At 33.8% G+C, this 14,784-nt stretch overlaps 1 protein-coding gene across 2 annotated transcripts; it reads left to right on the forward strand.

The window, feature by feature from the left end:
• The first annotated feature begins 11,927 nt into the window (after positions 1 to 11,927).
• Positions 11,928 to 14,063, forward strand: si:ch211-125e6.11. Of its 2 annotated transcripts, XM_005167658.4 has the most exons (6): positions 11,928 to 12,025; positions 12,142 to 12,206; positions 13,050 to 13,132; positions 13,350 to 13,472; positions 13,570 to 13,678; positions 13,853 to 14,063. In XM_005167658.4, exons 2-6 carry the CDS (start codon positions 12,149 to 12,151, stop codon positions 13,918 to 13,920), a joined length of 441 nt encoding a protein of 146 aa, XP_005167715.1. In that variant the 5' UTR covers positions 11,928 to 12,025; positions 12,142 to 12,148; the 3' UTR covers positions 13,921 to 14,063. The 2 variants fall into 2 exon arrangements, with proteins under 2 accessions (XP_005167715.1, NP_001124136.1); NM_001130664.1 differs by lacking the exon at positions 11,928 to 12,025 and having other exon boundaries at positions 12,089 to 12,206; positions 13,853 to 13,942.
• The last annotated feature ends 721 nt before the right edge of the window (positions 14,064 to 14,784 follow it).

The raw sequence follows: 14,784 nt of genomic DNA on the forward strand, positions 1-14,784 counted from the left end.
CAATAGTGTTTATGTTTTGTTACCTAATGATTTTGTTTAACTTTTGTTCATCAGAAAATGTTTTTTACACTTAATTTTTGGACTTGTATGCAAACACATTTCAAAAGTGTTAAAAGCATTTTTATGGGCATAGAAAATTAATAAGTAATACAAGAATGTAAGGTTGTCACGGTACCAAAATTTCAGTACCAGTGAAGACCCAAACATTCACATTGTTTGTGATGTTGTTTTTTCATGCAAAATAATTTTTTAGGATTGAAATTAAATTGATGCGCTTTATTTTAGAGGTTTAATCCATAAGGGTAGTTTTTTACCCATAATGCAAACGGTGTATACAAAGAACTTTCATTTCATTCATGTATTGTTGATGTTCAAATATTCAGAATTCCACCGACTGCAACGCCGTCCATGGACTTCAATCACCCTCGCTTACTCTACCCTGATTACTAATCACAAACACCTGTGCACACCTCAATACCCTGCATATAACAGACTCACTCACCTCAGTTCATATGCTCTGGTCTATTGTTCAAATATTGACCTTCTCCAAGATCTAGTTGAGTTCCACTTGTATCCTGTGGTGCTCCCTGTTTTTCTTCTGTGTTGTTAATTTTTCATCAAACTCAGTTAAGACAGAGACTTTTTAATAAAGCAAAGACATGTGGCCAAGTATGGTGAGCCATGCTCAGAATTTGTGCCCAACTAACTGCACACAAACAGCAGTAAACATCCAGAGTATAGTAGACAGTCATTGCTGCAGTTGGGGGATTGGTTGGTGTCTTGTTCAAGGAACTCACCTCAGTCATGGTATTAAGGGTGGTGAGAGTTTTGGTAATACACTCCCAGCGCCTACAATCCCTGCTAGTGTCCAACTCTTTAACCATTAGGCCATGGCTGTTCCAACAATTCTATTCTACTATTAACACTATTAACTTTTCTTACTGCATAGTAGGCACCTGAAGTTTTCATCAAGTCCCTGTCCTACCTCCATCTATGCAAGCCTTTCTGCTGATGATGACAGCAAGGCAAGGCAAGGCAAGTTTATTTATATAGCACATTTCATACACAATGGCAATTCAAAGTGCTTTACATAAACAAGAATAAAAGAAACAAGTAAAATAAAAATAAAAACAAATAATAAAAATGCGTCAAAACAAAACAAAACATAAAAACAGGTAAAATGTGATATAAAAGAATGAAGAAGAAGAGAAAAACATGATAGTGCAATCTGTCGGACGCAGCACAGTGCTCATTCAGTAAAGGCACAGCTAAACAGATGTGTTTTCAGTCTTGATTTGAATGTGCCTAATGTTGGAGCACATCTGATCATTTCTGGAAGCTGATTCCAGCAGTGAGGGGCATAGTGGCTAAAAGCCAATTCACCCTGCTTTGACTGAACTCTTGGAACTTCTAGTTTATATGATCCTAATGATCTGAGTGATCTGTTAGGTTTGTATTCAGTGAGCATATCTGTGATGTATTTATGTCCTAGGCCATTTAGTGATTTATAGACCAGTAATAAGACTTTAAAATCTATTCTGAATGTAACTGGCAGCCAGTGTAAAGACCTGAGGACAGGTGTGATGTGCTCTGATTTTCTGGTTCTGGTTAGAATTCTGGCTGCAGCGTTCTGGATGAGCTGCAACTGTCTGACTGTCTTTTTAGGAAGACCAGTGAGGAGTCCATTACAGTAATCCACCCTGCTGCTGATAAAAGCATGAACAAGTTTCTCTAAGTCTTCACTAGAAACAAAGCATCTACACTGGGAAAAAAATTTAAGTTGGATTTACTGAATTATTGTAAGGTAAGTTGTTGTAAACAATTGATATGGGCTGAATTTCAACAAACTAATTTGCAATTAACCATTTTTTGGTTTTGTCTGTGTAATGTATAATAATCCTAATTTTAGTTCTTGATGCTCAATATAATTCTTAGTTTATTCATTTCTCAAGGACATATCTCTCTCTCTCTCTCTCTCTCTCTCTCTCTCTCTCTCTCTCTCTTAATAACTGCTTTATTGGCATGACAAATGTTACAAATGTATTGCCAAAACAGTTATAAAGTTTACATAAAAAGGTAACATACATATCTAATAAAACAGTACACACAGTAAATAGTAGTAGTAACAAAAATATATTTATATAAAATAATTAAATAAATTATCAACAATACATCATATTATTCAATATATCACATTGATATTCAATATATGATCTGTAAGAGTTGAGATATTGTAAATATTTTGATATCTTTGACAATTCAAACATGAGCTGAAAACAGAGACGGTTGACTCCACAACCCAGCAGGTGGGAATGCGGGAAAAACCAGCTCCTGCTGCATTTGTATCTGAATCTGCTGAAACTTGATTTCAACCACCCCAACTCACACATATGGTCATTTCAATGTTTGAATGTTCTAGATTAACCAAAGTGACTTTAACTATCATGTTTGATATCATTTGAAATGTCTCAGTGCGACTGGTACAATGGTCTCATTCTCTCAGAAATAAACATAATCAAAACAATAAATATATAACTTCAGGCACATTTTGAATCACTGTGAAGGGTGTGACTTTTCCACAGGCAGCACTAAATGCAAATGCCTTTTGTTATGCACACACCCCTTTCCTTGAGGGAATTCTTGGATTACTTAAGGTAAGGTTTGAGAAAGGCTCAGGGCGATTCTGCTTACCCAGATCAGCCCGTAACATGGAGCATACGTTCCATGTTATGTATATTTTGAAGTCAGGTATGCATCTTTTCATCTTGGATTTGTCTTTGATAATTTGATGTCTTATATTGATCGTTTATGAATTGACTGATTGAATTGACATAATACATTTACCTGGCTAATAAATTTTTATGTTTTCAATTATTCAAACCTCGTATTATTATCTATATATAATCTGAGTAAATGAGAATAAGGTATAATAACAAATCGAAAGAATATTTAATCATAATCTAAAATAATGTAAAAGGAAACAAAATAATCTTATCAATGTTTTATAATTGGAGTGAGATAAAACGAGGATAAATATATTATTATTCTAATTCTAAACCACCTCATACTAAAATTGGAGTCAGATATGAGTTAAGTTTATTATAAATCAACATTGTGCACTGGAAAGACCGAACATGCAGTGAACCTTCATCCACCATTGGATACCATCATTGGACCAACTGGCTGGACCCTACAGATATTATTATTCAACATATCATATTATTCATACACATCTATACAAAAATAGATCAGAATAAACTGTACATTTAACAATCAACATTTTAGCATAAAACAGTAATAAAAACAATAATCAGTATATTTACAATGATTAATTTACAATCATCTAGGTGTGTGTGTGTGTGTGTGTGTGTGTGTGTGTGTGTGTGTGTGTGTGTGTGTGTGCGTGCGTGCGTGCGTGCGTGCGTGCGTGCGTGCGTGTGTGTGTGTTCATTGATGTTTTTATTGGTCTGCTTTCTCTTTTTGTGACAGGCATTAATGTATTGGGCCGCTTTTAAACTTATGTGCTTACATTTAGAACATTTTGTATGTTACAGTGACAGGGGCGCCTCCAAGGGGTGGCCAGGGGTGGCCACGGCCACCCCTCGGTAAACTCTGGCCACCCCTGTGGCCACCCCTTTGGCCACCCCAATATAATTTTGCGGTTGACATTATTGATTTAAATGAACTTATAAATTCCCAATATTTAGATAAATAAATAAATACATAAATAAATAAATAAATAAAATGCAGTCACTAAATTATTGTTGGTGTTACTGACGTAGCTCTCCCCCTCTGGTTCAATGCTGGTGAAAGCAAACTGACGCATGCGCGCGGAAAACCATTCCCGCGCGCCTCACGCACTCCTGTGTGAATCCCGGTTGGTTGTTTGCATGCACGCCGACATAATAGGCACCGCTCATGCGCCGTGAAACCGGAGTAACAGCCTTTTGTGCAGAAGTGTCGGCACGCAGCGAGTTTTGAAAGTCGTTTAAAGTTTATATAATATGATGATGATGATGATGATGATGTTGTTACTTTCACTAAGCATGCCTTTAAAGCAGAAAGGAGGGATAATGAATCAGGGAGGTAAGACTTCATAACATGATTTCTCAGCTATGATCTGGTCTAAGACCACAGATAATTCTATAATACATTTTTTGTATTCTTTAGAATTGTCATAATTAATTTTCATGCAAAAGGTTTCTTAAGTGATGTTGGCATATCACTCCAGTTGTTGTTTTCCAGTAATATTTAGGACTGATTTCTGTTATTTATTTAGAATAATAATTGTATATTAATATTAATTGTATTTATTTAGAATAAATATAAATAAATTGTTATATTTATTGAATAACAAATCTAACAATTCAAGAGAGGTGGGGGTGTATAGGGTGGTTCGCCCAGGGTGTCATTTAAACTAGAACCACCACTACCCTCCCCGATCGTCCTTGACAGCACACACACACCTTCAATAGACAGCAATGGCTATTTAATATTTACCTTAAGCTACAGTATATCAATAGAAGAAGCTGCATTAATAAAATGGTTCAAAAAGCAATATGGATAAATAATATTATTAGGTATAGTGAGTGTGTATAGTAATGCCTTTTGTTCAGTTTGTTCATTTGTTTGTGTAATTAATAAACTCATTATTCTTTCATTCATTTTCTTTTTGGCTTAGTCCCTTTATTAATCCAGGGTCACCACAGCAGAATGAACCGCCAACTTATCTAGCACAATTTTACACAGTGGATGCCCTTCCAGCTGCAACCCATCACTGGGAATAATAAACTCATTAATCTTCATTAATTTTAGACATGGCATATCTCGTATGATGTACAATAAAGGCACGTAAAAAAGAAGTCATTTATACAGTATATGAAAAGTGTTTTTAAACTAAACATAGATTTTTATTTGGTTTGCACATGTACTTGCTGAATTATTTCAAAGAATAAATTGTAATATTTCAAGTAGAATTAATTAAATGAATAAAAACTACATTATTTCATTTACCAGAAACAAAAATATAACATTACACTGAATTCATTATTTTTTTTTGTGTGCCACCCCAAGATTTGGTGCGGCCTCTTCTGGCCACCCCTAAGAAAATTTTCTGGGGGCGCCACTGTACAGTGAGCCTGCAATGCATTCAAACTTTTCCTTGCAAGTAACAATTGGCAGTAAGCGCAAATTCTCTCTCTCATGCACATGTGCGGTCAAGCACAATTACTATGTATTATAACAAATATTAAATTTAATGTTAATAGGCCTAAATAATAGCCTATATTTAAAAATATATTGCTACAAATGTAGCCTATTGAACAATCTGCAGTTTCGCGGCTCACTCGCTGTGAACAACTGTCTCATTTCAGAGCTCTTTCAGTTCTCGAAGTTTAATCTCAATTTAATTTCTGTATGCTGTCCATAAAGATATTTGTTAAGTTCTAAAAATGCACTATTCGCCTTAGTCCCTTATATATCAGGGGCTGCCACCGCAAAATGAACTGCCAACAATTCCTGCATGTTTCATGTAGCAGATGCTCTTCCAGCCACAAACCCAATATCGGAAATCACCCATACACACTCATTCACACACACTCATACACTACAGCCAATTTAGCTTATTCAATACACTATTCACTCAGCCTATATTAAACAATAAACAAAACAAAAACTGCCTGTTGATGCATGGGTAAATCTTCAAAAGGAACGGTATACTTTATAACCTCATTCACCTCACCCTGCTAGCTGTTTCACTATCTAAACAATGAAAACACAATATAAGAAAATTTGTTTCATTTTGATATTATAATGTATCTATGCTCGACTTTTAAGGTTTCACGACAGAAATGTGCACGAGTTATTTAGATTATTTAAACTGAACTCAGACTAGTCAGATCAAATGATCTTCAACTTGCAGTTATGGAACCAATTTAAGCGTGGACGTTTAGTTTGGCTTATTAAAGTCAGGCTTTTGACTTTAATCCCTGCTTTTCTTAACCACTTTTATGAAATAGCCCCCAGATTATGGTAGTGAATCAGTATTGAAAGCAAACCATGCAGCATTCTTACAGGTAAAACTGATCTCCAAGCAGTTCTCAACACCAGAATTGTTGGGTTGTCCAGAGCATCAGTTGGTGTAGTCAAATGCAGATCCATCATTTCACAACCACTGTTCTTCCTACTGAAAGAAAAGCCTAGTTATACAGACTCCAGTATTAAGCTAATTTTTGAGGACATCAAAGCACTAAAATAAACAAAATGTCACCAGTGCAGTTGAACAAGTTTTTCTGGGTTGATTAGAAGACATAACTAACTTGTTCAGCATCATGAGAACCAATCCAAGCATGTGTGTTTGGAGGCACCAGACTCAGCAGAAAATCATGTTGTGCTTTATTGGTTGAAGATGCTAGTTTCATGATGCAACTTTCACAGTTTCTCTAAAAAGACAGATTTGTAGTGTTCAGTATGAAATTTGTGGGAATAACAACATTTTTAAACAAAGTTAAATTAACTGAGATTTATTAATGTGCAGAAAATATTTTCCCTTAAAAATGACTTTATCCAGCACTACCTCTGCGGTGACCCAGTTAACTGACTGAGAGAAGAACTTGTAGCATCGGACTCCAAACTTTTCCATCCATAGGGGCATCTTTCAACTAAATTAACTGCATTTAGTACTTAAACATTAGGGCTTTAATATTCACAAAAATATTGTATTTATGATTACTTTTTAAAATAATTATCTTTATGTATAGCTTGTTTTATTGTGCTGCACAATTTCCTGCTATATCCATCTTTATACAGTAAAGCTACAAAATATCAATAGTTTGGCAAAAGCAGCAAAAAGGAGTAGAATATTTTTCAGCATTGCCATGATGAACCTGAAAATGAGCTAGAAAAGTTCATGTACAGTATTTATTCATATTCTACACACTGTGAATTCTCAGTGTATTTAACAGTACAACAATACTTGGTAACACATTAGTTTCATAGTCCATTTGAGTATTAGTAGACTGTCTGCTTAATATCTGTTGGTACTGCTGCTAAACAGACATTTAACTGACTAGAAGAAACTTTGCAAGTACATGTTAACTTACACTAACCTTAACCTCAACCTAACATTCTACTTATAATCTAATGAGAATAAGTTGGCATGTAGATGCAATGTAACTTAAATTCAACAAACGAACCATCAATATAAAGTGTGACCCAATACTTTATTTAGAAGGTCGCTGTAAAAACTGACCTTGGTGTTCAGATGGTGTTTCTTTGGTGTTTCTTGAGTAACGTTTCAGAAAGAGTCCTGCTTTTATACTTGAGATCAGGTGTGTGTAAGTCATGAGGAGGTACAGGATATGACTGTTTGATTTGTGGACATTAACATAAATTTAAATTTGAGAAGATGAGCACATCTAAAAACACAATATTAGGTTAACTAATATTTGTTTTTAAGCATTTGATACAGTTACGATGTATTTGTTTAGGTAAAAGGAAGATTTTGTCCTCTGTAGCTGTTGAAAAAATAAATTGAAGGACATTAAGGAAAACACTTGAACTAGAGTGTTATTAATTATGCCTTATAAACGTTCATCCAGTGTTTTTATTTAAATGAATCTATCAATAATGACAAAAATGATGGTGATGATGACCATAAAACTCTGCTGAGAAAATTTCTTCTCTTGCCTTTAATTTTGTACCTAATAATCAGCATAGTGTTGATTTATATTGAAGTTAGAAAAGTGAAAATGTTTTGGTAAAAAATTTTTACAGTATCTTAATCATCTCTAACTTAGAAACTGATAAAAAGATTCCAATGTTATTCTGCAGTGTAAATTTGTTACCTGAATACACTCTTAAATAGTTTCAAATTTTTGTTATTGATGCATCAATAACAAAAATTTGAAACTATTTAAGAGTGTATCGGCGGTTCATTCCACGGTGGCAACCCCTGATGAATAAAGGCACTAAGCAAAATGAAAACAAATGAATGAGTAATTAAAAAAAATTCTATATATATATATATATATATATATATATATATATATATATATATATATATATATATATATAAACCATGGTTTATACCATACAAAACCATACAATTTTTAAATAAATAGAGCAATAAATTGAGAATAAATAAAGAACAATTAAAAAAACTGTTTAACATAATTGTTTATAAAAGGGGGTTTCAAACATGTAGAAATACACGAAAAATGGCATTTGCTTATTGTTCTCTACTAATTTAAAGGGAGCTGAAACAACACAATTCTTGATTTTTTTTCGATAGCTTAATTGTTTTATTTTCAATCCACTTAAATTTGAAAAAACTAATGAGTTAACATGTTGTCTTGACACAAATTGATTGTGTAGACCCCAGCATTTTTTAAAGTGTATAAAGCAATAAAATGTTGCAATCATTATTAATTTGCTATTGAAATTACTATCATACATTTTTAGCATGACTTATGCAAAACATCCACACTACATGTCATTCAGTGTAAAAATAATTCCAAAAATTCCTGTCATCCAAAACTAGAATCAGAATCATTTCAGGGTCACAGGGCAGCTCCCAAATGCTAAAATAACAACAAAGGTCATTCATTCATTCATTTTCTTTTCGGCTTAGTACCTTTATTAACCAGGGGTCGCCACAATGGAATGAACCGCCAACTTATCCACCATATGTTTTACGCAGCAGATGCCCTTCCAACCACAAGCCAACACTGGGAAACACCCATACAATCCTGCATTTACACACACTGCAGCCAATTTTAGCTTATTCAATTCACCTATACTCATTAGTGCATGTCTTTGGATTGTGGGCGAAACTGGAGCACCCAGAGGAAACCCACGCGAACACAGTGAAGAACATGCAAACTCCATACAGAAATGTCAACTGACCTAGCATCTCGAACCAGCAACCTTCTTGCTGTAAGGCAATCATGCTAAACCCACTGCGCCACTGTGACAACAATTTTAATGGTAATTGTAAATAATTAATATTTTGCCACATCTTTCAAATCTCAAAATATTATATAATTTCTCAGCAAATCCTTTTATGTATAAATTTTGTAATCTATTAAAAAGTTGTATTCACTTTGTTTTCAGCAAATTAAGTATGTTGTGTTATTTTTACATAACCTTGTTATACTGAATGATGGTGGTTTGCTCCACTCATTGAAGTTTTGATCAACAGGTAGAGAATATTGTAATGTTTTTAGCAATAATATCATTAGACATAAATCACAGGTACTAAGTAAATGACAACACAGTCAAAAATAGCTATTTAAAAGTAGGCAAAGTAGCATAGAAGAAAGAAAACGAAGGCAATGTCAATTTATATATTTAAATACTAACTATTTTGTCAAAAAACATTTATCCGACTGGGTCACATTTTTCTTATGCAAGTCTTTGATTGTGATGCATGTGTGTGCATGCTTTGCTGTTGTTGACGTCAAGGCATAGTTCTAATGTTGTTTTGGTTGTTTTTGTCTTGAGATAGTCCGGGCTGTGACAAATCTCTTCACTGTATTGTGACAAGAAATGTCGGATGCATTTGAGGCTTTATTCATAGAAATCTTTGCAGACTAACATTTCTCAAACATTTCTCAAAAGTTATTATTTTAAAAAAAATGCCTGCCTTTTTAATAGTAGACCATTTGTGGTGTGTCGCTAATAAACAAATTCACAACTGATTGACATCAGCATCTTCTTGAGTCTACAGTCATTTTGGCAAGGTATGAATGGTTTCTTTCTTATTTTATTTTATCTGTGTCTACATGGGTTTCTAAACTTACTGTTTTCCTAAGCAAATCAGTAAAGGACACCTTTATTTGGATGAAAGGTGACACGCTTCCAATAAGTCCCATCCTTCCGGGCAAAACTTGGTCTCTTCTTCAGTTTTTCAGGACGTTTTTACAATGTTACCATCTTACATGCTATCAGACGAAGCTTTGACAATTTCTTTGGACAATGCCTCATAATTGTAAGACATAATCAACCACTTATTTAAACAATCTAAAGAACCTTTATTTTATTCACCATATAACATTTGGTGCAGTTAAAAGGTTTGTGGAAATTAAATGTTATTAAAGGAACCCATGACACAATCTCTTTAATTAGATATAAAAAAGCCAGAATGGCAGGTTAAATGAGGAATTAAACGCTTAAATTTCTCAGTGAATTTGAATAATATATTTTGATTCAGTAAAACAAAACAGTTTTATAAAACCGATATATTGATGAAATCAGAAGTGTGGTCAGGTAACATCTTTAGGAAAAGAAACAAATTCAAATGAGGTGTTGCAAAGAAAGATATACATTTATAGACTTTATGCTTCTCTTGATTTTTCTTCCTCTCTGTTATTGTTATTCTCTAATATATTTACTGGGGTTGGTGGCACAAAAAGAAGGTTGCTGGTTCGAGTCTCGGAATTTATAAGGAGTTTGCATGTTCTCCCCATGTTTGCTTGGGTTTCTTCAGGGTGCTCCGATTTCCCCCACAGTTTAAAGACATGCGCTATAGGTGAATTATATGAACTAAATTGGCCGTAGTGTATGTGAGTGATTGAGTGTGTATTATGGATATTAGAAGGGCATCCACTGTGTAAGACATATGCTGGATAAGTTGGCAGTTCATTCCACTGTGGCGACCCCTGATGAATAAAAGGCCTAGGCTGAAGGAAAATGAATGAATGAATGAATGAATGAATAATTATAGGGGTGTACTATTTTTTTGCACAGTGATTTAAAAAAACTGTCAGATTAGTTTTAGTTTTGGCTTAGCTACTGACTAATCTAATGTGTGTGTGTGTGTGTGTGTGCGTGCGTGCGTGCGTGCGTGTGTGTGTGTGTGTGCCACACACCATTTTAAGGTCAAAATTGTTAGCCACTTTAAGCTTTTTTTTTTTTTTTTGATAGTCTACAGAACAAATCATCATTATACAATAACTTATTGTGTTACTAATTACCCTAACCTGCCAAGTTAACCTAATTAACCTAGTTAAGCCTTTAAATGTCACTTTAAGCAGTATAAAAGTGTCTTGAAAAATATCTAGTCAAATATTATTTACTGTCATTATGACAAAGATAAAACAAATCAGGTATTAAAAATTAGTTATTAAAACTATTATGTTTAGAAATGTGTTGAAAAAAATCTCTCCGTTAAACAGAAATGGGGGGGGGGGGGTAGGAGGGCTAATAATTCTTTAACTTTATTTATTATAGTATAGTATAGCATCCTGTTGAAAATAATAATTTAAAGAGATATACTGTATGTAAGGGGTATGCTCATTTATGGGCACTGTATACAGTTGAACTTTGAAGGCAAATTTATTTGTGAAATTTTGTATTATTATTCATAGTTAAATGTTTAACAGAGCAGGGACATTTTCATTGTGTTTCCTGTTATATATTTTAATTCAGAGAAAAGTCGCACTACTTTTAGTTTGACTGTGAGATTCAGTATTAGTAACCCTCTAAAAGTTTACTTTATTTTCTTCTCCCCAGTTAACTACAACAAAAAAAAAAAAACACTGCTGTTCATTGGCTTGCCTAATTACCCTAACTTTCCCAGTTATTGTAATTAAGCCTTTAATTTGTACTTTATGCTGAATACTAGTATCTTGCAAAAGAACTATAGTAAGATTTTAATACTGTCATCATGGTATTTTACTGTTTTTATAAATTAGTTATTCAGTCTATATGCATAGTTACTTTGTTCTTTGTTTACCTTGAAATATTTTTGTTCCTGCATAGATATATCTTTAGACTAATATTTGACCTAACTAAATCTATTAAATTAAAAATTAATATTTAGTTAGCCTGACATTTCCTTTTTAAAGGCTCATCTTACCACATTCTTAGAGTTTAATTTGATCCACAAATCAAACAGGCACATCCTGTATCATCCTTGTGACATAAGCACACTTGGTGTGGAGTAAAGTATAAAAGCAGGGCTCTTTCTCAAACTTCTCTAAATCTTCACTGAAACTTCACTGAAGGAAACAATCTGAACACCAAGGTGAGTTTTGACAGCAACCAGCAGAATAAATTATTTACTTCAAGTATTGTTGTATACTCTGTCTTTCGCATGTGCAGAATATGAATACACTCATTTTCCTGCTTATTCATTTTCAGGATCATCATGGCAATGCTGAGAAATCTTCTGCTTCTTTTCATGCTCTCCATAGGGAATGCATCAGGTAATTTGTTTGTAGAAACCCTTTTAAAACTTGTTCTACATACCCTTTGACATTTTGTAGCTTTATGAAGAGTAATGGCAAGATATTTTGAATACTCTGACTAATAATTGCATGATTAATGACTTAATGATTGTTATATTATATTTTATTATTCATTTATTCATTTTCTTTTCGGCTTAGTCCCTTTATTATTCCGGGGTCACCACAGCGGAATGAACTGTCAACTTATCCAGCACGTTTTTACGTAGCGGATGCCCTTCCAGCCGCAACTCATCTCTGGGAAACATATTATATTGTATTATATTATATTATATTACATTACATTACATTACATTACATTATATTATATTAGCAGCATGGTGGCACAGTGGGTAGCACAATCGTCTCACAGCAAGAAGGTTGCTGGTTCGAACCTCATGTTCTCCCCATGTTGGCGTGGGTTTCCTCCGGTAGCTCCGGTTAACCCCACAAGTCTAAAAACGTGGTACAGGTGAATTGGGTAAGCTAAATTGTCCATAGTGTGTGTGTGTGTGTGTGTGTGTGTGTGTGTGTGTGTGTGTGTGTGTACGGTTGTTTCTAAGTGATGGGTTGCAGCTGGAAGGGCTAAATAATTTGGTGGTTCATTTCTGCTGTGGCGACCCCAGATTAATAAAGGGACTAAGTCGAAAAGAGAATGGATGAATTATATTATATTATATTATATTACATTATATTATATTATATTATATTGGTAATGTTTAAAGTGTATTTGCAACACATAATTACACAAACCCCAAAAATAAGGCACATGAAATAACAGTCAAAATGCTGAATATTACAGTTGCCTTTATTTACTGTGTGAAGGCTCATGTCCCTATGGATGGATAAATACTGGAGTGAAATGTTACAAGTTTTTCTCTCAGTCGGTTAGCTGGATCACAGCAGAGGTAATGTGTTTGATACAACCGCTACAGCTTTATTATTGATAGGAAATCACAAATCTGAAAGTGCATGCTTAACTCATTTTGAGCAAATAATCAACCAGCCTAAATGAAAATGCCAAAAGCTTGTGCATCATTTATTAATGTTACATTTTCTTGAATTTGATTTATAATTTTTTTTTAATACATGTTGAGTTGACGATTTAAAAACATGTCTCTTCAGAAAAACTGCCAAGGCTTTGGTGGAAATCTCGCATCTGTGCATAATAGACTGGAAAATGATTTTCTAATGAATATGGTGCCTTCTTCATCACGTTGCTGGATTGGCGGTCATGATGGTGAACAAGTAGGTCTAAAATATACATGAAGATACACACACAATCTTATATAATCTTATATAATATATAGACACTCTATACATAATCATCCTCTTCATTCATTAGGAAGGACAGTGGCTGTGGACTGATGGATCTATGTTTGATTACAACAACTGGTGCTCTGATGAGCCTAACAACCAGCGCTCTGAAAACTGCATGGAGATCAACTGGACCTGTAAGAGTGCAATCTGTTTTTTTTTATTTCTTTATTATTTATAGCAATTATTTACAGTGGTATAAGTTCATACAGTAACATGAAAAGTCTAATTTGCCCTCAAGGATATAAGTTTAACATGCTATTATAAATATTTTTAAGAATGATCTAATCTTTTATTTTCCTTTCCAACAGCAAACCATTGCTGGAACGATCAGGGCTGTTCAACCTCAATGGGCTTCATGTGTGAAAGAAAACTGTGAGGTCGTATGCAGGCATCCTGCTTCAGTTACATTGATTGTACTACATTCACTTTTTCCAATACTATCTTTAAATTTCACCTGAAGATCTTCTCAATACCTTCTCTGTAACACTCTCCTAATCAATAAAAGCAAAGCAAATTGTGTTTGCTGTGGTGTTTAATTATTTATTTGCAAAATATATATTTGTGTTGTATTAAAAATTAGGGGAGGTTATCATGTCTGTATTATAAGCAGCGCTGGCTGGTGAAAATATTATAGGGCTGTGCTGCAATATAATCCGCAAACATCCCTGTGTGATTTAAAGTGTTGTGCAAGTTACTTCCAAACTGTAATACATTACAGATTACTTATTACTGTTATTTAAAAGTAATCCCTTACATTACAATATTACTGTTTCAGAATTGTAATATGTTACATTACTCTTATATTATTTTTTAGTTACTTTTACCAAAATAACTACAGAATAAGAATTTTACATTCTAAAATAACAAAATGTACTGCAGAGAATTTTACATCCAGTAGAAAGCAATATGATGTAGCAGAATGACTGTGACCTATCCAGGCTACTAACAATATATAATTGGCAATGTGAAGGCTCAAGACAATGCAAAAAGGGATAAGAGCCAGAATCACAAATTATTTAAGTGTGGTAAAAGTATGGTAGAGGTAAAGTGATTATCTGGCAAGATCAGTGAATAGCTTGACTATATTCGTATTAGACGCAACAAACTTATATGTAAACTGCAATGCAATGACAAGATGCAGATTTTTTTTTCTTTTCTTATTGTTGCAATTATTGTATTCACTTTAAATTCAGGTTCACAACATAAAACTGTCATGCACAAAGTGAGCATGATGAACAGC

The sequence above is a fragment of the Danio rerio genome, chromosome 9 (genome assembly GCF_049306965.1).
Source record: "Danio rerio strain Tuebingen ecotype United States chromosome 9, GRCz12tu, whole genome shotgun sequence".
Taxonomy (NCBI): domain Eukaryota; kingdom Metazoa; phylum Chordata; class Actinopteri; order Cypriniformes; family Danionidae; genus Danio; species Danio rerio.

Bases quoted from the DNA above. Each gene is read 5' to 3' on its own strand.
- si:ch211-125e6.11 (XM_005167658.4), top strand. From the start codon at position 12,149: ATGGCAATGCTGAGAAATCTTCTGCTTCTTTTCATGCTCTCCATAGGG. The intron at 13,473-13,569 runs GTAGGTCTAAAA...TTCATTCATTAG, and splicing joins GCGGTCATGATGGTGAACAA to GAAGGACAGTGGCTGTGGAC. The intron at 13,679-13,852 runs GTAAGAGTGCAA...CCTTTCCAACAG, and splicing joins CATGGAGATCAACTGGACCT to CAAACCATTGCTGGAACGAT.